Here is a 25,480-nt window from a genome sequence, read left to right as displayed (position 1 = left end):
CTTGACAGGATATACAGATGCTGATTGGGCTGGTGATCAGAATGATAGAAAATCAACATCCGGTTATGCCTTCTTACTTAATAGTGGCGCTATATCATGGAAAAGTAAGAAACAAACCTGTACAGCCCTTTCAACAATGGAAGCTGAGTTCGTAGCTTGTGCGTCTGCAGTACAAGAAGCTGTTTGGTTGAAGAGGTTCCTTGAGCATTTGGATATTGCAAAGAACTCTCAGGGTGTCATGACTCTATATTGTGATAGTCAAGCGGCTATTGCATATACAAAAGATCCAAAGTATCACAGCAAGACCAAACATATTGACATCAAGTATAACTTTGTAAGAGACATGGTAGCAAGTAAAGAGATAAATTTACAGTACATTCCTACGCAAAGCATGATAGCTGATCCTTTTACAAAGGCAATATCTAAAGACCTATTTGAGAAACATGTTATGGCTCTAGATTTTCGAAGGACATGAACATTTTTATGTATTGTAAAATGACTTTAGTATTATAATATGCTCATCAATAGTTGACTCTTGAATTTGTGCTTATATCTCGTATGCATGTGATGAATATTTTATTGATAAAGTGTGTCGAACAAGTCGCGAGATTGACTCTCTCACACGAGCAATCGCCTCTTACGTTAAGAATCGTGAAGAGATAAGACCTTATAGAACCTTGGATAATGTGAGGTTATATTTACTTGTAAAGGTTGATCTTGATAACTAATCAGACTTATGAATTTTAATATTCAATTATGACTTATTTTGTAAGCCAGATGCAAGTTTCTCTAAGAAGATGGTTTGAGGATTATTGAAGTGAGAAAATCGGGTTAGACATTTGGAGGTGTCTAGACCAAGATTTGTACGGTGTTGAATGATTAAAAGAATAAGACACACGCGCCAATATAAGGTGAGAACACCGTAACCTGTGTTTCATACCACGTGTGCTATTGACCAATGGGATAATGGAAGAATGAATCCCTGCTTCTTCATTGTGTGAGATTCCAAAGAAGTTACATTAACTTTTATTGGAATACCCTTTGACCTTTTACTTTTTCTTTAAGTGCCAATCAGTGTTGCTACTTTAGCATGTTACTAATAGCCATGAGTGATTCGGCAATGCAGTGCATGTTTAGGAAAGCAGTTGGTTTGGAATGGAAAGATTCGAGTAGAAAGGGAAGACAAATAAATATATTTTTTTTGCAAATTAACTTGTATTCATAGGTCGACCATTACACTTACCATGAGGGTATCAAATGTAATTATGAATATAAAGTTAAACATGAACTCGAGTTCACTTCTTTCGAGGATGAGGGATTAAATAACTAGCTACTGGAGTAGCAAGTGATGTCTGGGGTATTGCGAATAACAAGATCCTCATGTTAGTAGTAAATCCCTTCCACATGTGATCGAATTTCTACATAGAGCTGTTAAACAATCTTAAAGGGATTAAGAATATTATGGCTCTTAATGCTCGCAGGTCACGAACTATTTGCCGGTATGAATTACGTGTGTTGCTTTCACGGTAGTTACTAGTTTGGATCTAGTCCACCTGTGCGGAGTGGGAGATGTTGGATATAAGGTTTGGGTTATGGGTCGCCCATGTGGACTGACCCGACCCGTTTTAAAAAGAGATAAAAAAAAGAGAGATAAAACCTAAGGAGGTTACACGTAGGTTTTTTCTCTCAAAAACTACCGCACGTTTTCTTTTGAGAGAGGTGAGAACGTGGAGTAGTAGTTATCATCGGCAGTTCTCCCCATCTCCTCTTCTCTATATACTTCTCTTCTGTACAGAGATTCAGGGGGCAAAAATTAAAGAAAGGAAGAACACAGTAAACTTTAGGCATTTAATTTGTGAACAAAAACTCTGTTTCCTGGAGATTCAGAATACGATTTGGGGCAATTCTTTTGGTGGTGAGTTCAACGGTTTCGCTGCATCAATGAGGTACACAATTTATTGTTCTCGTCCCGCAATTATTATTCAACATTTTTTGTCTTTTAAATTTCTCCAGCCTGTGGTCTTTAATTAAATTGGAGGAAAGTTTAAGGAATTGGAGTAAATACGTTAATAATGATATATGCAAATAAAAATATAGTACTAATTTTGTTTGGATCGTGATTACCTTTTTTTGTCTCATACCATATTTAAAAGATAATGACACATATTAGAATATGAAAAAGATTCTGATTAATAATGTATTCTATTATCTCTAGGAAAGGATTAGCACTTTAGTAGACTTGTTTGGATTTTTGTCTTAATGCATCTACGTGAAGAAATACTAAGTGGTGCACCTTACAAAATTAAAAATAAAAAATTATTATTTTGTTCTTTTCTTGTCTAACTTAATGAAAGCATATTTAAAAGACTAAAAAAAGTTGAAGTTCTACTCATTGTCAGTGTAAATATTTATACAATTAGATCACTTATAAAATAATTATAAGTAAATATTTAAAGGCTTAATACATAATTTTTCCCTTAATTTGTACCGAAATTCCTTTTACATGCTCCTATTTCCCCAAAAATATTGTATATACCAATTTTTTTCTGAATTATATCTGATAAACACCACTTTAACTACGTGGCAAGCTCGTGTTAAACAAAAAAAAAAGTTGCGTGTTAACCTTGTAAAAAATTTATCAAATCATTATTTAAGTACACGTATCAAAATTGTATATTTTGTTCTTTTTTTAAAAAAAAAAATGGGTTACCCAATCCTTCCCCTCATCTTCTTGGATTATTTTGTGATTGGCTTTTCAATAAGACGAGAAGTCAATAACACTCTATTATCTGATATTTTAACTCTTTAAATAACACTCTATTATTTTCTTTTTGACTTGTCTTTAATACTGGCTGGTACTTTTTATAATAAATAACATTATCTCAAATATTTGATGGATAAGGTAATAGATATAGTATAAAATAAGTATATATTTTACTTGAAAAATTCTACTAAATGACTGGTGGTAGCCTGAAAGATCAAACAATTATATGTTTATTATCATCTCAGATATGAGAAGCATTAATGCAATAATAATGTTGACGATTTTATTTCTCTGAAAGTCAAAACTAACATTGTTTGAAAAATAATTGAGGAAAAAGGATTTATTTAATTTTGTTCATTTTTCTTTTGTTATAAGTCAACTAGCAACGTTATAATAATTCGCATTAATAACGTCCAATGCGTCGGCAGTTAGAAGAAAAAGACATAAAGGCTCAAAACTTCAACGTCCAAATTATTCAACCAGACAATGCATGCATGTGGTGATTGTTATATTAATTGTTATAATACGTTATAATTTTGTAGTTGATAATAACTAGCTATAGTGATCATCTTTCTAACACCAAGAATTATAGTGGTATAAATATAAGAATTTCTCTAACCTTAATTAGAAATCTTGATCGGGTTCGAGTACATAAAAATGAATTTTTTTTTTATATGAAACGTTTTCTCCTTTAATGGCTTTATGCAAAGGCAGACACACACTATAGGGAAAGGGGTTACCGGTACCCGAAAATTTCAGTAAAAATTTCATTTATACTTGCAAATGTTTTCAAGAAACAGTCAGATATTAGCATATAAGACTCTCATACCAATCTTTGTGACCAATGATAAATTTATATTGAATGTCGTGGTACCTCGTGACCGTCGAATTTTGATTCCGCCTATGGACTTACGCGATATCAATTTAAACTAATCAAGGCCCCAATACAAACACAAACACCGGATTAGAAACCGAAAGGAAATCATCTTCCTAGATTCCTTCTCCTTAGTTCTTTAAACTTCTCTATTGCTTCTGATACAAGGCTTAGGAAAAAACTACCAACTCCAATGCACTTTAGTTTCTTTTGGATTTGTCCACCTGATTTTTTTATGATTACTTTTAAAACAAAATGCCTTGGTCGGTTTGAGATTACGGCGTAATCTAGCTACCGATAATACGTCTTGTTTGGCAAGAAAATAATCTTATTCTAGCACTATAAAAAAATAGTTCTTAAAATATTGAATTGGAAAAGCAAAAACAAAGGATAATAATAGTGAGAATTCGTATAATTAACCTTAACTTGCTTGAAATTGAGGCGTTAGTATTGTTTTCTAGATAGATCGACATTGTAACGGATAGAATTTAAGGGTCCATTAAACTATATAGAGAACCAGGTTCTCTATCAGTCCCCACAGAAAGCAACAGACTTTAAAACCAAACAGTATAGGAAACCAGGTTCTCTATCTGTTCCCACAGTAAATCGGTAGTAAATAAGGAACACAATGGAATTTTACGTAAAAAACTCACGGGATTAAAAACCACAACCTACCCTTGTAGGATTTCAACTTCACTACTGAGCAAACTTTAGATTATAACCTATTGTAACCTAGGAATTAACCTCTTAATCCCTCACTAACTTGTAACAACTCTATTACAAGCCACTTTGTAATAACTTTATTACAAAGACTTTACAGCTTGACTAACTCTAGCCAAGACACAAACACAAGGGTTTATGATTTACAAAGGGTTTCCTACACATTGCTTCTAACTAAGCTAAGTAGGAGTTACAAATGAAGAACAAATAACAAAGACTCAACAAACCTAAGGACTTAAGATATCTTCAATCTTTGAATCTGGTCCTTGAGGTTGCAGCAGCTTTGTTCTTGAGAGAGGTTGTGGCTAGCACTTGAGAGAATGTTATCTTCTGATTTGCAAGTCTTAGAGAGATGAAATCACTTGCCTCATGTTGATAATATGTGTGTGTGATGTCATCAAGGGTGATGTAATAAAGTGTCCTTTAGTTTGGCCTTAGCAAGCTACAATTGTGCTGTTGTACTGTTGCCAGACGGTACCGTGCAGCAGCCTGCCAGACGGTATAGTGTAGCAGCTTTTACATCTGTAGAGTTGACTCTATGACGACTAGGGGAACTGATCCATATATGTTCCCTCTGTTGTTCCCTTATCTGATTTCATTGAGAATTGAAAAGGACATCTGACTAGTTACTCTGAACGCAAGAGAACTAATTGTATCAGGTTCCTTATCTGGTTCTCTCATGAAGTTTATCAAATCATCGAAACAAAAGGTGCATAACTTATCAATTTCCCTCTTTTTGATGATGACAAACTTAGAATCGATATTCCACTTGAGAACCAGATCTCCACATTGTTCCCCCTGCGAATCAACCTTATTCCCCCTGAGAACCAAACATAAGGAACTGATCACAACTGGTTCATCGAGACTGTTTGGCAAATCATCAAAACACAAAATACCATAACTTATATTTCCCCCTTTTTTATGATGACAAATCCAGAATTAATATTCTCTCTGAGAATCAGATTCCTTATATGTACTGATTACATCTAGTCCGTACCCAGTTCCTTGAGAACGTTTGTCATCATCAAAACATGAAACATCATAACTTAGAGCAATTTCCCTTTTTTTATGATGACAAACCCAAACTTGATATTCCCCTTGAGAACCAGATTCCTCACATGTTTCCCTGTGGATCAGACCTATCATCAATATGTTATCAGCAGTATTCCCCCTGCGAAGCAGAGCTGTCTTTCTTGCCCAATACAGCATATCAATTCATTTCTGTTCCACCCCATATTGACACCTATGTAGCTTCCCCCTTTTGGCATCATTGAAAAGAATAGCACAACCAAAAAGAAGTTCAGCAACATTAACTCATGCCACTTGGGCAACACGGAATAAATAATAATAAGAACAACAAGTGAATGTCATTGCACAAAATAGAGTGATTGCCCATAGTAGAGTATTTATAACAAAAGCACAATAGTTTCAACAATACAGAATATGACAATTTAAACAACTAAAGTACCAATGTCATCAATCATAGGGATCAAAAGAAGATAGGAATTCGAGGGATTTTGAAGGAGTGAAAGACATGGACCAATGGGCAAGAAGAAAAGTAAGGGGATAAGGCCTTGATGAGCTTGTCAACTCGTTCATTCACAATCATTTGATCAATGATCATCTTCTCTCTCAGGTCCTCCACCTGTTTCCCCAATCTTTCATTCTCACCCTTCAACTTAGCATTATATTCTGCCAAGGGTCCACAGGGACCTGGTTCTCAGTCTACTTGAGCAAACTGAACCATCAATCAGATCACCAAGAATCTCCCCAAGCTTCTTCTCATCAAGAACAAACTCAGTCCCATGCACATATAGCATCAGAGTATCCATGTTTCCCTCTTCTTCTTCTCAATCTTTTCACCCTTATCAGCTACTGTATCTTTCTCAACCAACTTTCTTTTCTCCATTTTTTTTAGTTCTTCTCACAAGTGAGTATTTTTTTACTTCATTCTCTCTTCCACAATCACCACATCAATAGGTCACACCACTTTATCATCAATCAACCTATTTTTCTCAATCCTTTTTATTTGATCAGAGGTTCGTTTAAGCACATAACTCAAGAGAAAAAGATCATCATCAGAATTAACATCCTAAGAAACATTTGCGGGACCAGGTCCCTCATTCAGTTCCCCATTTTTCTGGCACAATCACCAATTCTTCCATCCTTCAAGGCTTCTATAAAGCCAACAACAATTTCAGTCTCACTTTCTAGAATATTAGATCTACCCCATTCCTTTTCAGTTAAAGTCCCATCAAAATCTACCAAAGACTTCTTAGGGTTCGATTAAGATGGAGTTAGGATTTTGGAAGGTGACAGAGTTGGATTCACTTCTGGAATATTTGGATAGAAGGATTCTTTTTGAGATAAAGTTGATTTGGTTTTGAAGAAAAGAATCGGTTTTGGTTGGGTGAGAGAAGGAAATAGTTTTTTTTCGGGCAACGGGTTAGTTCAGAAAGATTTAGCATTTTGGAATTCAAAAATTAAGTGAGAGGCGGGAATAAATTAATATCATGACACTTCAGCAGTTTAAAAAGGCATATACGTATTTGAGAGACTACTAACCCGAGTTACAGGAACCAGGTTCCTTGAGGGTTTTTTGAAAATCTGAGCAAAGACTTCTAGAAGTGCAATGTCATTCTTACTTGTTTTGTCCTAAAACTGACATGTGTATATACCTGTAACAGTATATATTTGAGTTAGATGTTGCCGAAAAACACTTTTTAACATTGTACCTTTCCTTCTTAACATAGCCAATCATCGAGGGACCGGGTCCTCAGTTGAGCTTAATCAACTTCAAATCCAGACGATTTCTTTCAACATGTTCCCTGCTCTGTGCCTTGGTGAAGATGTCTATTACCCGGTTCTCCGTCTTCCAGAACTTCATACAAATCCGACCCTTTTCAACATTTATCCCTAAAAAGTAATGTCGCACATCAATATGTTTTGTCCCCTTCTGTTGTACGGAGTTCTTTGCCATGTTGAGAGCACTTGTGTTATCATACAACAATGGCACATAATATGTAAACACACCCAAATCTTCTAGTTGTTGCTAGATCTATAGAAGTTGAGCACAACAAGAGGCAACATCCACATATTCAGCTTCAATAGTAGAAAGAGCCACAGAGTTTTGTTTCTTGTACCTTAAGAGCTCAAAGATGACCCCAGAAAATATGCCATTCCAGATGTTCTCTTTCCATCCACTAGATATCCAACATGATCAGCATTAACATATCCAACCAAGTCAAAATTATCTCCTGAAGGATAGAAGAGGACCAGGTCCTACGTTCCCTTAGGATACCTCAAAATTCTTTTATGAAACCTAGAACACAACCGACCACTAAAAATAATATTAGGTTTGCTAACAGTCAAGTACAGAAGAGATCCAATGATACCCCTATACATAGTTTCATTGACAGGAGAATTGTTTTCGTCCATGTCTAAACGAGTAGTAGTGGCAATAGGTGCATCAATAGTCTTAGCATTCTCCATCTCAATCTTTTCAGCAGCTCCTTGAAGTACTTAAACTTCAGAATTTGAAGGACCAGGTTCCTCCATTTTTGAAACATCATTGACATCAACAGAATTATGACTTCCACTTCTATGTTCTGAATCAGGAGTACTTGATGCAACATCAGTATGTTCAGCTTCAGTCGAGGTGATAGAGGGACCAGGTTCCTCTGTGCCTTTTGAAGATTCTACTTCATCTTCTTCATCGCTCTGCTTGACCTAACACATCAATCAGTCTTTCAATTTGCAATATCTATAACTTCACCAGGAGCATTTGTAAATTCTCCATCTTCATCTTCTTTGTAATGTGACCCTTTATTGCCATTGTTGAGAACAAAACATTTGGCACAAAGGCTCTCATAAGTCATCTTGGGTTTTCTCCCATTGATCAATTCATAAAGAGACTTCTCGAGAAGGGACCTGATCATGCACTTGTTAATCAAGTAGCAGGCAGTGTTGACTGCTTCAGCCCACAAACCAGGTCCTCCATAACCAACTTGTTCAGCAAATAAAATCTCACATGCCATAACTGTCTGCGCCATAACTCAACATCATCATCAATGACACTTATGCATGTTAGATCACCAACATTCAGTGAATCAAGGTCTGCAACATAGATATTCTTGAACTTTTTGGTTATCAACACCACTTCACCGGTCTTGATATTGGTAACAGTGCAATATTTGGACAAGAACTTCACTTCATTTTTCCTTATCACAGATTTGAGACACACTCAACAAGCTATAGTTCAAGCCATTCACATAGTACACGTTTTCAATTTGCATGGGAGAGTGTTTTGCCAATTTTGCCAACACCAAGAATATAGCCCTTCTTGCCATTTCCAAAGAACACACTCCCACCTTGGAAGGCCTAAAGTGAGAGGAAATCATCCATTCTTCCATTCATATGCTTGGAGCAGCCGCTATTCATGTACCATTTTTTGACTGCTACCTCTCGCTCCAGCCTGCACACGAAATTACTGATTACTTAGGAACCCAAGCCAGCTTGGGTCCCTTATAAAGATAGAATGGGCGGATCAAACTTCTTTTCGCCCATGCAAGCAACATATATTTTCCTCTCAGAGGACCAGGTTCCTCAATAGTATGATTCTTTTCAACAAAAGCTTTATTTTTCTGTAGAGACTGAATTTTAACTTTGCAAGAGTCCTTGTAATGGCCAATTTGATCACAGTGAGTGCACAACCTATTATCAGCCACAGTTACATACTTGCTATGGGGATTATAGGAGGTTTTAGCCTTTTGTAACCCGATTCCTTGCTTGTTTCCACCATTACTCTTGTACATAGACGTTATTACATCAGAGGACCAACTACAGTTAAGTGACTTATCAAGATCATTTTTAACCTTTTCAAATCCTCCTGAAGTTGTCTATTCTTTTCAAGCTCAACAAGAGTTGTTTTAACTTTCTTAAGCTCACTCTCAAGCTCATGTGGAGACTCACTAGCCTCTTCTTTACCCTTAGTGTTGTCCATCCATTTTTTCATTTGGCTTTTCAACAAGTTATTTTCTCTAGTTATTTCTTCCACTTGTTCCTTCAAATCTACAATAGAAATTACCATATTATCCCTCTCTTGTTCTATGTCACCAATTTCTTCTATTAAAGTATTTTTCTCATTAATGAGGCTATAATAGGCATCAATCAACACATTTTCTAAGGACATCAATTTTTTCTTAGAGTAAGTTTTCAAATTTCTTTGAACATAAAGAACACTTACCTCATCTTCCTCCTTGTCCTCATCATCATCATCATATTTGGCAATGGGTGCAAAGATTGACTCATATTTTGAAGAACCATTGTCATCAACCATCATAGATGTATCACCTTGGTCATCTGCACCTTCAGATTCACCGGAGGAGTTTCCTAGTCACTCTGGGCTTGCTTCACCATGTTATCAGCAGCATCTTTTCTTTTAAACTTTCTGTCAGTGACCTAGTTCTTCTTAGCCACCTTTTCAGTTTTAGTTTTGTAATGATCCTGCTTATGAAAAGGACAGTCTTTAATGAAGTGTTTAGGCTTTCCACACTTATGACAACAATAATTTCTTTGAAATTCCTGCTGGAACTTCCTTTGTTTGGAATCCCACCATTTTTTTGAATCATCTTTTGGAATCGTTGAGTGAGATACTCCATGTTGGATTCATCACTACTTGAATCCTTGTTGGCAGCCTTGAGTATCAGGTTCTTCTCCTACCTGGGCTCTCTTCTTTCTAAATGCTTCTTTCTCTTCATCTCATAAGTTTTGAGATTTCTAATAAGTTCGTCAATAGTCAGCTTCTGCAGGTCTTGGCTTCAGTGATAGCATTAACCTTGCTCTCCAAGGAACCTGGTAGAACACTGAGTATCTTCCGGACCAGCTTGTTGGTTGGAATAATTTCACCAAGTGAATGAAGCTCATTGATTATGGAGGTGAAGCAGGTATGCATCTCTTGAATGGACTCATCCTCTTTCATTTTAAAGAGTTCATACTCAGTTGTAAGCATATCTATTTTGGACTGCTTTACCTGAGTAGTCCCTTCGTGAGCCGTTTGAAGAGCTTCACAGATTTCCTTGGCAGATTCACATGCCGAGATGCGATTATACTCGTCTGTTCCAATGCCACACACAAGAATATTCTTCGCCTTTAAGTTCTTCTAAACAGCTTTTCGGTCATCACCATAGTATTCTTTTCTTGTCTTTGGAATAGTCTTTGTTCCCTCTACAACGGCCTTTATAGGGACAAAGGGACCATCACAAATCATGTCCCAAAGGTCGGAGTCTTCAGCCATTTTGAAGTCATGCATTCTTGTTTTCCACAAACCATAGTATCGACCGTTAAATCTTGGAGGTTTATAGGTTGATTGTCCTTCCAAAACGTTTAGTGGAGCAGCCATGATGATGAACCATTCTAGGTGTTAACTTTTTAGAAAGAACCTGCTCTTATACCAATTGATAGAATTTTAAGGGTCCACTAAACTATATAGAGAACCAGGTTCCCTATCAGTTCCCATAGTAAGCAACAGACTGTAAAACCAAACAGTATAGGGAACCACGTTCTCTATCTATTCCCTTAGTAAATCGGCAGTAAATAAATAACAGAATGGAGTTTTACGTGGAAAACTCCCAGCTCACGGGATTAAAATCCACGACCTACCCTTGTAGGATTTCAACTTCACTACTGAGCAATGTTAGATTACAACCTATTATTACCTAGGAATTAACCTCTTAATTAATCACTAACTTGTAACAACTCTATTACAAGTCACTTTGAAATAAATTTATTACGAAGACTTTACAACTCGACTAACTCTAGCCAAGACACAAACACAAGGGTTTATGATTTACAAAGGGTTTCCTACACAATGCTTCTATCTAAACTAAGTAGGAGTTACAAATGAAGAACAAATAACAAAGACTCAACAAACCTAAGGATTTAAGATATCTTCAATCTTTGGATTTGGTCCTTGAGGTTGCAGTAGCATTGTTCTTGAGAGTGGTTGTGGCAAGCACTTGAGAGAATATTATCTTTTGATTTGCAAGTCTTAGAGAGATGAAATCCCTTGCCTCATGTTGATAATATGTGTGTGTGATGTCATCAAGGGTGATGTAATAAAGCGTTCTTTAGTTTGGCCTTAGCAAGCTACAATTGTGTTGTTGTACTACTGCCAGACGGTACAGTGCAACAGCCTACCAGACGGTACAGTGCAACAACTTTTACAGCTGTAGAGTTAACTATACGACGACCAAGGAAACTGATCCATTTATGTTCCCTCTGCTCTTCCCTTATCTGATTTTTCATTGAGAATTGAACCAGACATCTGAATAGTTACTCTGAACGCAAGAGAACTAATTGTATCAGGTTCCTTATCTAGTTCTCTCATGAAGTTTGTCAAATCATCAAAACAAAAGACGCATAACTTATCAGTAACACATGATTTTCCTAGGCGTTATATTATTGTTTTTTTCTTTTTTCCATTTCTCTAGTACTCTCAATCCATTAATTGAAAGTATATATAATCCATTATTCAATTTCGTAAATTCCAAATTATCACAAGCCACCTTAGAATTCGAACAAACTGTTGCGTTTTTTCTTTAAAGGGTTTGAATGCGAAATAGAAGAGGCACCTTTTGGATTGCACCTCTCCTTCTCACCCTTCCTTTTACTATAAATTTAGAGGCTTGGCCTCATTTTTGAGACATGAAAAATCTGAAATCTTCTCCCCTCTTTTCTACATTGTTGCATTATTCTCTAAATAAACATAAGTGTCAAGTGTGATTTGCTCCGTTTGTTGAGTTCGCTGAAGTTCTGTGATTTGAACTACCGCTATCACAGAATAGTTATTCCCTTCTATCCTGGGAGGAATTAATCCGTACACCTTGGGCAACAGTGAGGGGATTATAAGGACACACTGTGCATTCAGTGGGCTCGGAATTATTTTACAATTTATTTATTGAACTAACATTTGTTTGCGTCTCTGATTTTCTGATTTTGAATACAGTATTACCAACACAAACAAATATATACACACAAAGTTTTTATCTAATAAAATCTTTTTCTGAATATCCTTTGCTTAATTGAGGCTTGTATATTTGGAACAATTTTGGATGCGTACATTCGGAGGTTTCTATAACAGTCATTCTCTATAACAATACTTCATTATAACAGCCACGTCTGTTTTTGGAACTAATTTTTTTATTTTATATTATTATATGTTCTCTATTACAGTACTTCACTGTAGTAGCCAAAAAATTACGGAACAAACGAGGCTATTATAGAGATGTTTGACTGTATATGTATATAAATGCAAAGGAAAATTTGAATTGTAAAGGTGCAACCACTAATGTTTCTACTCCAAAACAAAAAATAAAAAATACCTTTGTCTCAATCATGGTCGGTTGAAGCGAATACAATAAAAGAATGCAAGGAAGGGTTCCCCCAGTAAAGGCATCTCGACTGCTTCTAAAATCAGGTCATCGACCAGTAATGCGACTTGTAGAAGACTCCCTAGTTATACCTAGCGGAGTTGGCACTAAACTAATAAGGAGAGCAGAAAGCAGCTAGCCGCCATCAGGAGATCCATGACTTTAAGATTAAGATCCGCTTATTCTTTGAGATGACAAAGCTCCTCACTAGACGCAAATTGTTGAATCAACACCAGGCAGTATAGGAGTCCTTTCTTTGATCGGTCTTCCCCAGACCAGAACTGAAAGGACATACCAGCCCCCAAAGGATTATTGTGCATTCCTTCATGTCGGGAGGAGGTAGCGGTTGGAGGAGAAGATAAGGACAACTTTCTTTCTTCCATTCCTCTCTTGCTCCAATCCCAATAGGATAAATAGAGCTAGCACTTGCTATAAGGGCTTCTGACTCGCCTGTAACTGGCTGCAAGGAAACTAAAAAAGCTTTTTTTATTTTAATATAAAAGAATATCCGCTCCTCCCCTCTTCTCTGTTGAGTTCATCTCGTAGAGGGGAGCTATAGTTCAATAGTATGGGTATACAATTTAAAGAAATGAAGAATTTGGCTAATACGCTTATTAATTCTTCAGTATAAAGTTATCTCAGCGGATTAATGTATGTGATATTTGCACCTCCAAGGTACCATAGTAATTAAAGGAACCAGTTCATTGTCCTGCGGAATATACCTCCTAGAGAGGTCAATTAGATTAAGTTTACAATCTTCACTTAGTTCTATGATATTCTTAATTAAGTACTAAGTAATAAGGTATTACCTGGTTTTTGTATATGATTTTTGAACCTCCAAGGTATCATAGTAAAGAAACAATGAGTGGCGGAGCCATAAATTTTATAAAAGGGATTTAAAATATAAAGAAGTAAACACATGAAGAAGCCAAGAGGATTCAAAACAACAACAAACCCAGTGTAAATCCACAAGTGGGATCTGGGGAGGGTAGCGTGTACGAAGACCTTACTCCTACCTTGTGAAGGTAGAGAGGTTGTTTCCGATAGACCCTCGGCTCAAGGAACAATAAAATAAAGTAACAAACAGTGACAACAACAATGCAACGGCTACTTGTCAACCTTCCACCCTAATTCTCGATCTCCATCCTTTCCTATCGAGGTTTATGTCCTCGGTAAGTTGGAGCAATACATGCGCTGCTTAATCACCTCACCTCAATATTTCTTTGGCCTACCCCTACCTTTCCTTAGAGTCACCATGGTCAACCTCTCACACCTCTTGACAGGGGTATCTATGCCTCTCCTTTGCACGTGCCAAGAGGATTCAACATCTACTAAATATTAATAAAAAAAAAAATTTAATCTTATATATACAATTTAACTTTCCGACGAAGGGGATTCGCCGCCCCTAGAATAACCTCAACGTCCTGTGGAATATGCCCCCTAGAGAGGTCAATTAGATTGACTTATTCTCCCCTTAGTTTGCGTATATTTAAAAAATATTAAGTAATTAGGGTATCATTAATTTGAGTTTTTATTATTCTAATTAAAGATGTTAACAATTGGTTCGACCAGTCACATGATCTTAATTACTTGTCATATTAATGGAATATTCTAGTAGTCAAGAGACTTCGATATAAAATCGTAATGTTAGGATGTCGATTAATATCAGTTGTCTCTCGAACATTATTTGTTGTCCAATTAAACTATCATTTCTAATATTTTTGTTAAATGTGTGCCACAAAACAAAAGGAAAAAATAAGAAAAGTAAGACAGATGCATTCCTTTGTTTAATCTTCAAACACTTGTTGTGTGGTTTCCATGATACTTTATTATATTCTTTTTGCCTTTTAAATTTCATGGTTCTTAATTAAATTGGAGCAAAATTTAAGGAAATGGAATAATAATGTTAATAACGATACGTACGAAGAAAATTATAGTACTAATTTTGTTTGGATCAGAATCATATAAATTAAAGATATTGATCACTGCTTTAGTAGCTTATACGCTACCTTAGATAATAAAATCAGTTTAATTAATTAAAACTTTGTGTTACATGAATTCCATAATTCTTTAAGTAATATGAGAATCTCCAAGAAAGGATTAACGTACGTATTATAAGACTCGTTGGATTTTTGTCTTAATCATATAGCTACTGTGACGATCAGGATTTTCCACCCTCGGGAGGATGGCGCCTACCAGTGAAAGCTAGGCAAGCCAATTATTTCAACTATTTACCTTTTTCTCATTTTTAATCCTTTAACAGTTATGAATCAACATCATATAATCAGCGGAATTAAATAAGCGGAAGAACAAATTATAACCATTAAAATATTACCAATACAATTCCTTAAACATAGACTACCCAGAACTGGTATCACAATTTCACAGACTGTTTAAGAATACTACAAATAAGAGTCCGAAAGATAAATACAAAATGTTTCAGAAATACATAGAAGAAACAGTAGAGAAAGATAGAAGGAGACGCCAAGGCCTGCGGACGCCTGCAGGACTACCTCGGGTCGCCTGAATGGACTGAAGACAACACCCTCACTGCGGTCCAAACGCTCCGGTATCAGTATTTGCACACAGTGCAGAGTGTAGTATCAGCACAACCGACCCCATGTGCTGGTAAGTGCCTAGCCTAACCTCGGCGAAGTAGCGACGAGGCTAGGACCAGACTACCAAATAAACCTGTGCAGTTAAATCATCTACAACGGAAAATAAAAGCAGATATTCACAGCTAAAGATGGGGAGGGGATGACATGCAGCGGTAATATATGAAATGGGAACGGGTTGCACGCTTGCAACGGTAATATATGAAATGGGAGCGGGTTGCACGCCTGCAACGGTAATATATGAAATGGGAGCGAGTCCTATCCTCGTCACTACTTCGCCGAGGTTAGGCTAGGCACTTACCAGCACATGTGGTCGGTTGTGCTGATACTACACTCTGCACTGTGTGCAGATACTGATACCTGAGCATTTGGACCGCAGTGAGGGTGGTGTCTTCAGTCCATTCAGGCGACCCGAGGTAGTCCTGCAGGCGTCTGCAGGCCTTGGCGTCTCCTTCTATCTTTCTCTATTATTTCTTCTATGTATTTCTGAAACAGTTTGTATTTATCTTTCGGACCCTTATTTGTAGTATTCTTAGACAGTCTGTGAAATTGTGACACCATTTCTGGGTAGTCTATGTTTAAGGAATTGTATTGGTAATATTTTAATGGTTATAATTTGTTCTTCCGCTTATTTAATTCCGCTGATTATATGATGTTGATTCATAACTGTTAAAGGATTAAAAATGAGAAAAAGGTAAATAGTTGAAATAATTGGCTTGCCTAGCTTTCACTAGTAGGTGCCATCACGAGTACCGAGGGTGGGAAATCCAGGTCGTGACAAGTTGGTATCAGAGCTCTAGGTTACTTAGGTCTCACAATTCGCGGACAAGCTTAGTAGAGTCTAAGGAATCAGTACGGAGACATCTGTATTTATCCCCCAGAGGCTACGGAGTTAGAAAAAACTTCACATCTATTCTTTCATGTCGTGCGACTTGAATTCTCAATGCTAGTTGAACTCCCACTCTTGTTCCTTCGCGAATGGCGAGGTCACGTACCGCTTCTTCAGCCGAGCAGCAGCACAGACCGGTGATGGAGCAGCTATGTGTGCTGATGCCTTGTGGAGATTGGACAGGTTCACCAAGCTCTTCACTACCACTTTCAGCGGTGCATCTTCTGAGGATCCCCAGGATTATTTAGATAGTCTGTGAAATTGTGACACCAGATCTGGGTAGCTTTTAGTTATGGAATTGTGTTGGTAATATTTAAATTGTTACATTTCTTTTCTTCCGCTTATTTAATTCCTATATGATGTTGTTCACCATTGTCGAAGGATTAAAATATAAGAAGAAAGGTTAAGTAATTGGAACAATTGACTTGCCTAGCTTCCATTAGTAGGCGCCATCACGACACCCGAGGATGAGAAATCCGGATCGTGATAGCTACGTTGAAAAAATATATATAAATAAAAGGAAAGGCCTCATTTTTTTCTCTTTTTGCCTAAGTTATTTGAAAATTATAAGTCCATAGGCTTTTCCAAGAATATTTTCTTGTCGACTTAATCAGAAATTTCAGGTTCGAACTCGAAGAATGGTGTCCCCTTTGATTGGGAAACATGCTTTATTTCCTTAATTAGATTTTTAGCGTGTTCTGAATAAATCGGACCTCAAAATGAATATCATACAATGGATGAAAAAAAGAGGATGAGAAGTTGATAATTTTTTTTTTTTTTTTTTGAATGAAGTAAAAAAGAAGAAAACCATGGGAAGGAGAGGGTTGAGGGAGACAAATACAACATATCTGATATGGGGAAATTGGTATTTTAATTCCTTAATTTATTAATTTCCTCGAGGTATATATTTTAACTCCTTAAATAACAATCTACTATTTTTCCTTTTTCGTTTTTTACTTCTTTTTATGACTGGCTTATTTTAATCGAATAAATAACATTATCCCATATTCTTCCATCGAATTTGTAATATTATCTCAAATATTTTCATGGATATGGTAATAGATATACAAAATAAGTATTACTCGAGAAATTCTATCGAGTGACTGGCTTGATTCTGTTGCCTGGTTGACCAAACAATTATTGTTTATTCTCTGATATGAGAGGCAATAATACAACAATAAAATTGGCGATTTCACTTTCTGAAAATCAAAACTAAATCTGTTTGAAAAATAATAGACAAAATTAAAGAAGAATTATTTTTCATAATAAATCAATCTCATTTCGTCCGTTTTTCGTTTGTGATAAGTCAACGGGAACACAAGATAATAATTCGTAATAATAACGTCCACTGTGTCGGCAGTTAGGTGATAAATACGTAAATGCTCAAACTTCAAAATCCAAATTCAACTATAGATATGTATGTGATTAGAGAAGGATTCAAAATTTAAATTTTATTGGTTCAGCCTTTAAGATTTTTAGCATTAAACTCATTAAATTTTTAAAGTTATGTGTTCAGATCTACTATTTTATTACAATTTTTAGTAAATTTTACATAGAAATTTATGCTCCGCATTGATAATTACTGATTCCGTTAAACCCGAACCCGTCACCCATATGCTACTTACGGCCCTGCATATGGTGATTGTTAATTATAATTACACCACCACGATTGTGGTAGAATAGTAAATGCAGGTATCCCTTCTTCCTTAATAAGAAATTTTGAGAAAGATCGCATTTGATAAGGAACGCTTTATCCCTTAAGTGAGATTTTCTGGCGTGAATTGGAATTAATCGGGCCCAAACTGAGTAGCTGACACTGAATGAGAAGTTAAAGATTAGAAATTTCTAATTTAAATGAGTTTAAATTTTATACATTAATAGTGCCAAAAAGTATATATCCAATAAAGTCATTTATAAGATAATTACATGTGAATTTCATGATAAACACTAATTGATTACTTATTAAAAATGATAATCAATACAACCTAGTATACTAGATTAATACATACAAATGGTATAAAAATAGCTGATCTTGCAAGATCAGCGATTTTACCAATAATACGACTTGTTTTGCTAGGAACAATATTTCATTTTTTTAAGTGTTGCAGAAATTAATAATAATTTGCCATATCCAAATCTTATTAAGTGTTTAGAGAAATTAAGATTATGTAATATCAGGCTGAGAAAAAAGCAAAAGAAAGTTGTAATTTTGTCAACTTTTTTTTTCCTTTTAAATAATAGAATACTCTTTCTGAAATTCCACAATATTCCCTAGTTACAACTGTTGAAAATATTAACATGGAAAAACTGTTAATGGTGTTACTGTTATAAAATAATAAAAGAAGAAGAGTATTGCAGAGAAAAGTAGAGAGAGAGAATTCTTATTGATATTGGGATGAATTACAATAGAATAAAACTCTCTATTTATAGGGAGATGGTGACTTAGCCACCAAGTAATAAACCCTAGATTCTCTCTAAATATAGACATTCACCATAAATAAAATTCTATTTATAAAACTCCCCCTTGAATGTCTATTCAACAGATAATGTGCCTCGTTAAAACCTTAACTAAAATAAAACCCAGTGGGAAAAAATTCTAGAAAAGGAAAAAGAGTACACATATCTAATAATACGCCTTTTGGTTGCCTCGTTAAAAACCTTGCAAGGAAAACCCAGTGGGACAAAACCTTGTAAGGGAAAAAGAGTGCAATGCGCATTAACTCCCCCTGATGAGAGCATCAATTCACATCCTTGAGCATTTGCATTTCAGTCTTGTGCACCATCTTCAAAAGATCTTTGGTAGAGATTTGATGAACAAATCAGCCATATTAACTTGAATGAATATATTGAACCTTGGAATCATCATTCTTGATAGAGATGAATTGTCTTCATATGATCTTGTTGGAATCGACAGTTTAATATCTTCACATAGAGGTGAAACTCTTGCTATCATATTATCATGCCTATAGTTATAGCAAGATACATTTGTGCACAAATTGCACTGAGGAAGTGGTACTTCAAGATCAAGAATTGTATATGCTTCAAGCAACTTAAATCCTTCATGGATTGTCACATAAGTTAAGTCATATAAGCCAGATAGTAGACTTTTAGATGCATATCAAGTTTTCATGTCATGCTAGACATATAAGATATCGAAAACTGATTGCACGTACCATTGACTTTATACTTTCAAGTGTTTGAACTACATGTCTTTTATATAAAATCAATTCTACTTGAATTGTTTCTCCAGACTTAAGATCCTCATATATATTTAGTGCTATAATCAATGTCGTTGACAAACATTTTATATCGGTTCCAACCTCCTTATTTTTCATAAAGACATAACATAGAGATCTCTTCATTCATATATTCAGGTACCTGAATCTCTCATGAGATTTTGTGAAGTGTTATGTCATGTGATCTTCTAGATCACTTGCTTCCTTTATTATGATCATTTTGATCATTTTCTTATCTTCTTTATCAAGAAGTTTATTTGAAACCGATTGTCTATACGCTTTAAGCTTACCATAGACTTTGTCCTTCTAGGACTTAATAGGAGCATTTGCAACGAGAATATAGTTACTTTCTTTGGGTCAGCAAATGCGTCCGGCATGCTATGCAATATATTGCAGATGAATTATCCTTTATGAACTTCAAGTTCATATTATCTTATTCGAGGATCGAGATGTATAAATAATAATTCATTCCATGTAACTTTTTCTCAACTGTTTATCATGTCTCCCCCTCATGTTAGAAAAACTAACTTGTTACCTCAACTTTGAGAATCCACCTTTGTGCGTTATGGTGTTAATCAAAATATACACCGCACATCAATAATAATAAGATGAAATTATTTGGTTCCTGACCCTGAACCACTTGTGAGGGGAGAAAATAATATACTTTGGTATATAACGTATATCAAATTGATATAGATAACTTTGTTCTCATAAGCAATTGTTTAGATATTAAGTAGAGGCACTTAATAAATTATTTTGCTAAACCAACTGTGATGTAAACCAACTTATCAAGATGAACTTCTTGAATAGAAAATCTGGAAATTATGCTCGAAATTAAATTATTGAGCAAGTTACCTCGCAAAACACCATGTTGCGGGTTATTAATAATCGCACATGTAACCATCGCATAGATGCATCTTATGTGGTATACATGGCAGGTGAATGGGCCCATATTCACCTTTGATATTTCCAGTATTCATGGGATTCAATCCCAATGTTAGTTGGTCTGTTAATTAATGAGAACAGGCAACATAAGAGAATTTGTAAAGAACTTTCTAGTTCTTTAATATTTACCCATGTGAATTCTCTTTTATTTTTGCACATCATACTTAAATTGATATAGGTAAACCAATTATGCCAACTGAATAAATTATCAATATTGATAAACTTCAGATTTACACCATGACGTGCGCAATTATCAATAAACTCCAAGTTTATTATGATATGTGTTTTTATATCAATAAACATCCACTTTATTGTGGTATTCTTTTATTTGTGTAGAATAAACTGGAGAATAAAGCGGATAATTTTTCACATACATATCACCCCGCTACAAGTTTTAGTAATAGAAGATATTAAATCTTTCCTTTATTTATAGTCTCAATATAATCAACCGCTTTCGCTATACTTTGGAAACTAAATAAGTTTCTTTGAGACTTACTACAACACAATACCTTATTGGTAATCAATTGTGTTCCTCCAAAATAGTAATAATTGGCTCTTCCAGAGCTCTCAATTAATTTGGTACTACCACATATTCATCAACATCCATATGGTGAATATCTCTTTTAAAGAGAAAGTTATACCATTATGGTTATGCTCAAAATTGCGTGCAAGATCTCTTTCTTGCATTACTGTTGTCTTTTAATAATCACAATGCCAAAATGTTTTGGCATACAATAAGTATGTGACCAATGACCATTCATGCTTTCTTATATCATCTCAAACCTCCTTCTAGAGGTGAGTGTGGTATATTCACTACCACTAGCACGTTCATATTCTTCCAAGAATGAATATGTATTCATAAATAAGATGTTGTCACATTCACATCATGAATGAACCATAATCATCCATATGTGCTTTATAAAATCTCAATCGATGACAAATATTACTTTCACAGAGTGAAGGATTATTTTGAGAATCCTTATTAATCTCATTATCACAATGATGACGCTTATAATTTCGTCTATTGCCACGTCCACATCCATTGATACCTTCACGATAATAATTTTGTCTTCTTTCAGATTTATCACATATTGTTATCACATTCTCTTAAGGGAATGAGAATGGAGCAAATTCAATGGGACGGGTTTTCACTTCTCGTGCTCACGATCATACATGACTTTGATCATGGCAAGACATAAAAATTTTACCACTCGGGTGGTTATAATTTCTTACAAACTCCATTAGAGTTGTAATCAAAATTTATTGTCTTTGCTTGTATTTAAAATTAAATTATAGGATAAAAGAGAAAAATACGGTAAAATACTTACCTTAAATCCAGAATTTAATCGTGAAGGAAATTCATAGAACAATTGACAACCATTATGCTCCATCCCAAAACTTCTACTCAATTGATTAGAGTCTCGTGCTGATAACGTGTTATAAAATAATAAAAGAAGAAGATTATTGCAGAGAAAAGTAGAGAGAGAGAGAGAGAGAATTCTTATTGATATTGGGATGAATTACAATAGAATAGAACCCTCTATTTATAGGGAGAGGGTGACTTAGCCACCAAGTAATAAATCATAGAATCTCTCTAAATATAGACATTCACCATAAATAAAATTCTATTTATAACAGTTACACCATATTTCATATTGTTTCCATTATCAATGCATAAAACTTGAAATTTAGTCGAAGTAAACAGTGATGAAGACTTATATCATAATAGGTTTTACCAACAAGGGTTACGGTGGAGTGCTAAGTACTCCTTCATCCTTAACAAGAGGTCTCGGGTTCAAACCCTGGGTATGATATCATATTTGTTAGGGAGCGCTTTCCTCAAACGTGAAACTTTTAGGCTCAAATCTGAATTTATTCTAACCCCAATGTGAATACCGAACATCGGATGACCAAAATCCAATGAACTAGCCGTGGTCCAAAATCTACATAACCTAATCAATGACATTGTGACCACTGCTATTGCTGTTTCTTGGTTTCTTCGTCTAAAAATGCTCTTGAATTGCAAGAATCAGTTAAAAAATGGTGAATTAGGTGATTTTAATCTCTTTGCAAAAAAAATTTCTATATCAACGATTGGTTGGCGGTAGCATGTTGGGGAATAGTATTGTACTATATATTTACAGTAAAAACTTATTCGCATCATGTGTTTATATTTATTCATTGAATGCAAGTTACATTTTTGCATGGACTCATCATTTATCACTTAATTATGGTTAAAGAATGCGTATTCTCACATTAATTTTTATTTACTAAGATTAATTAAATTGATTGATTTGGTATAAACATCCATGTACATACTAACATAAAATCTTGGATATGCTAGTTTCTCTATTTTGGAATTTCATGTCTATTTTCTCCATACTTTGTCACCTCTCGATTTAGTTGACGAGTGTTATCAGATATGGTGTTATTTACCTAGCCGCTGATATAATACAAAATCTTGAATCCGTTTATTCTTAATACAATTGATGTTTAATAAAGTAGGGTTTAATCTTCACATGTGAATGCATTTGTAAATCATTTTGACTCTTTCATAATTCCAATATTGACTGTACATGGTACATGAATAATACTCCATATTCATTTCAATGCCTAGTTTTGTAATAGTTATTTAGAACAGTAGAAGTCTTTGCCGTGTCTGCTTGAATATGAGTATTAAATTAATTACTTGAAAATAACAGTGAAAGCATATATACAAATGATTATAGTACTAATTTTGTTTCGATCATGATCATTTTTTTGTCTAAAAACATAATTAAACACTACTAAAAAAAAACTGAAATTAGCTACGAACTTCGTCGCTAAATCGCTCGTAGCTAATAATTTTTTAAATAATCTATCATTAATGCGTTTCTAAGTAGGATTAGCAATGAATTTTGTTGTTTAGCTATAAATTTGTCCGTCGCTAATTCCTATTTTTTAGTAGTAAAAAGAAACTGACTCTATGCCGTGTCTGCTTGAATATGAGTATTAAATTAATTACTTGAAAATAACAGTGAAAGCATATATATGTTAAATCATACTATATTATAAGTGTAAATCCCAATGTGTAAGATTAAATTACTAAAATATATACAAGATTAAATTACTAAAATATATACCCATCAAAACCTAAATGACCTTTTTACCCTTTACTTAAACACTATTTATATAATATTTTTGTACCAAAAAATAAACTTACCTTCGATTTTGTACTCAAGCATCTTATAGTAAATACGTAGGGGTAATAATAATAGGGAAAAATTCCATAATAGCCTATATAATGATGCTTGAAGATGTAGAGACTGAATGAATACTTTTAATACATGGACATATATAGTACACTAATCAAATGCAACCCTTTAGTTACTCTCGAGAAATGAGAAATCGGGGATATACATAAATCTTTTTATTCAAGTATTACATATCTTTGAGATCAAATTTTAGAGTGTATAAAGAGTTCTCTTGCATTGCCGTAAAATTAACTTTTCATTGCTTTAGAGTTTTTACATTTGTCCTTCTACATTAACCCTTTAAAAACTAAATTAACCCTTCAACATTGATATAGAAAAATATAATTATAAATTCAGTTTACGAATTTTAAAAAGTTTTGTATTGATTAATATGGATACACGTGCAATGCACGTGAACAGAAGCTAGTTATATTAATAGTGTGAAAGAAGCCTTAGAGCAACGATAAACTTATTTTTGTGTGATATCGGTCGCGGGTTTGATTCGTTGAAACAACCATTAATGCTTGCATTAGGGTACTGTCTGCATCACATTCCTTGAGGTGTGGGTGCGGCCTTTCCCGGACCCGGCGTGACTGCCGGATGCTTTGTACCGGGCTGCCCCTTTATATTAATTGTGTAACAGTTACTTATATTTTCAGTAATCAGTTATACATAATGCATTTATTCATTGGCTAGCTAGCCAATAATTGTCATTTAGGGAAATCCATTCTTTTTTCTCTCTATACTTTGTCACTTCTAAATTTGCCTTGTGATATCTTTTGAAAGGGAAGATAATTGTGAAGTCTCATTCTATTTTAGGCAGTTACATATACTTTATAGGAAAAGAGGAATCACATGTCATTTTCCATTGCTGTTGGAGAAAAGTAATTAGTTGGTAGTAAAGTAGGTTTTATTATATGGTTCACGTGTGAATGCATTTGTAACACATGCAATTTGATTCTTCTATATTTAAATAAACCAATTGACTGCATTCGTTCAATTAATATTTTTATAATAAGTATTACTAGTCACCTAGAAAAATATCAACTAATAAGATGTTAAATCATACTTAGCGGATAAAATTGATCTTATTATCTGAAAGATCATTTGTGGCGAAAAAGTCGGAGCTTTGTAATTAAACTGAGGTACAACTGGCCGGATACATACACTTTTAACGATAAAATAGCACGGGCTAGCGAGCTTTCGGACTGGTCATTTAAAAATAGCCAGCATTTTTGTAAAGTCATTGAAAAATAGCCACTATTTTGCTGCAATATGGACCGGTCCAGCATAATATACTGGAGATTGGTGCAACTGTGTATGAACTTCCAGCATATTATGCTGGAACTCCAACACACGGAAAGTTCCAGCATAATATATTGGAGATTGGAGCACTTATGTATGAATTTCCAGTATATTATGCTGGACCGCTATATTATACTGGAACTCCAGTATATTATGCTGGAGTTCCGAGTTTTAGTATACTTATGCTGGAACTCAATTTTAATATGCTGGAGTTCCAGTATACTTATGTTGGAACTCCATTATAATATACCGGAGTTCTAGTATACTTATGCTGAAACTCCGGTATATTATGCTGGAGTATTTTCCGGATTTGAACACTGTTTTCGTTCATATTTATCTTTGCATGAAAAGTGGCTAGATTTCGATTAATTTTAAAACTGTGGCTACTTTTTGTAAATCTGGCTATTTTTAAATTTCTCTCACATTTAACTAGAAATTTCAAATTCGAGCCTTCTATATATATATATATA

At 34.8% G+C, this 25,480-nt stretch overlaps 1 protein-coding gene across 1 annotated transcript; it reads right to left on the bottom strand.

Moving 5' to 3' along the window:
• Window positions 10,156-10,653, bottom strand: LOC109233535. Its single transcript, XM_019399422.1, has 2 exons — window positions 10,542-10,653; window positions 10,156-10,472 (listed from the first exon to the last, which is right to left on the bottom strand). Exons 1-2 carry the CDS (start codon window positions 10,651-10,653, stop codon window positions 10,156-10,158), a joined length of 429 nt encoding a protein of 142 aa, XP_019254967.1.

Source organism: Nicotiana attenuata, chromosome 10, assembly GCF_001879085.1.
Source record: "Nicotiana attenuata strain UT chromosome 10, NIATTr2, whole genome shotgun sequence".
NCBI lineage: Eukaryota > Viridiplantae > Streptophyta > Magnoliopsida > Solanales > Solanaceae > Nicotiana > Nicotiana attenuata.
This window is presented reverse-complemented; position numbering and strand designations above follow the sequence as displayed.

Bases quoted from the DNA above. Each gene is read 5' to 3' on its own strand.
- LOC109233535 (XM_019399422.1), bottom strand. From the start codon at position 10,653: ATGGCTGAAGACTCCGACCTTTGGGACATGATTTGTGATGGTCCCTTT. The intron at 10,473-10,541 runs GTGATGACCGAA...GCATTGGAACAG, and splicing joins GACAAGAAAAGAATACTATG to ACGAGTATAATCGCATCTCG.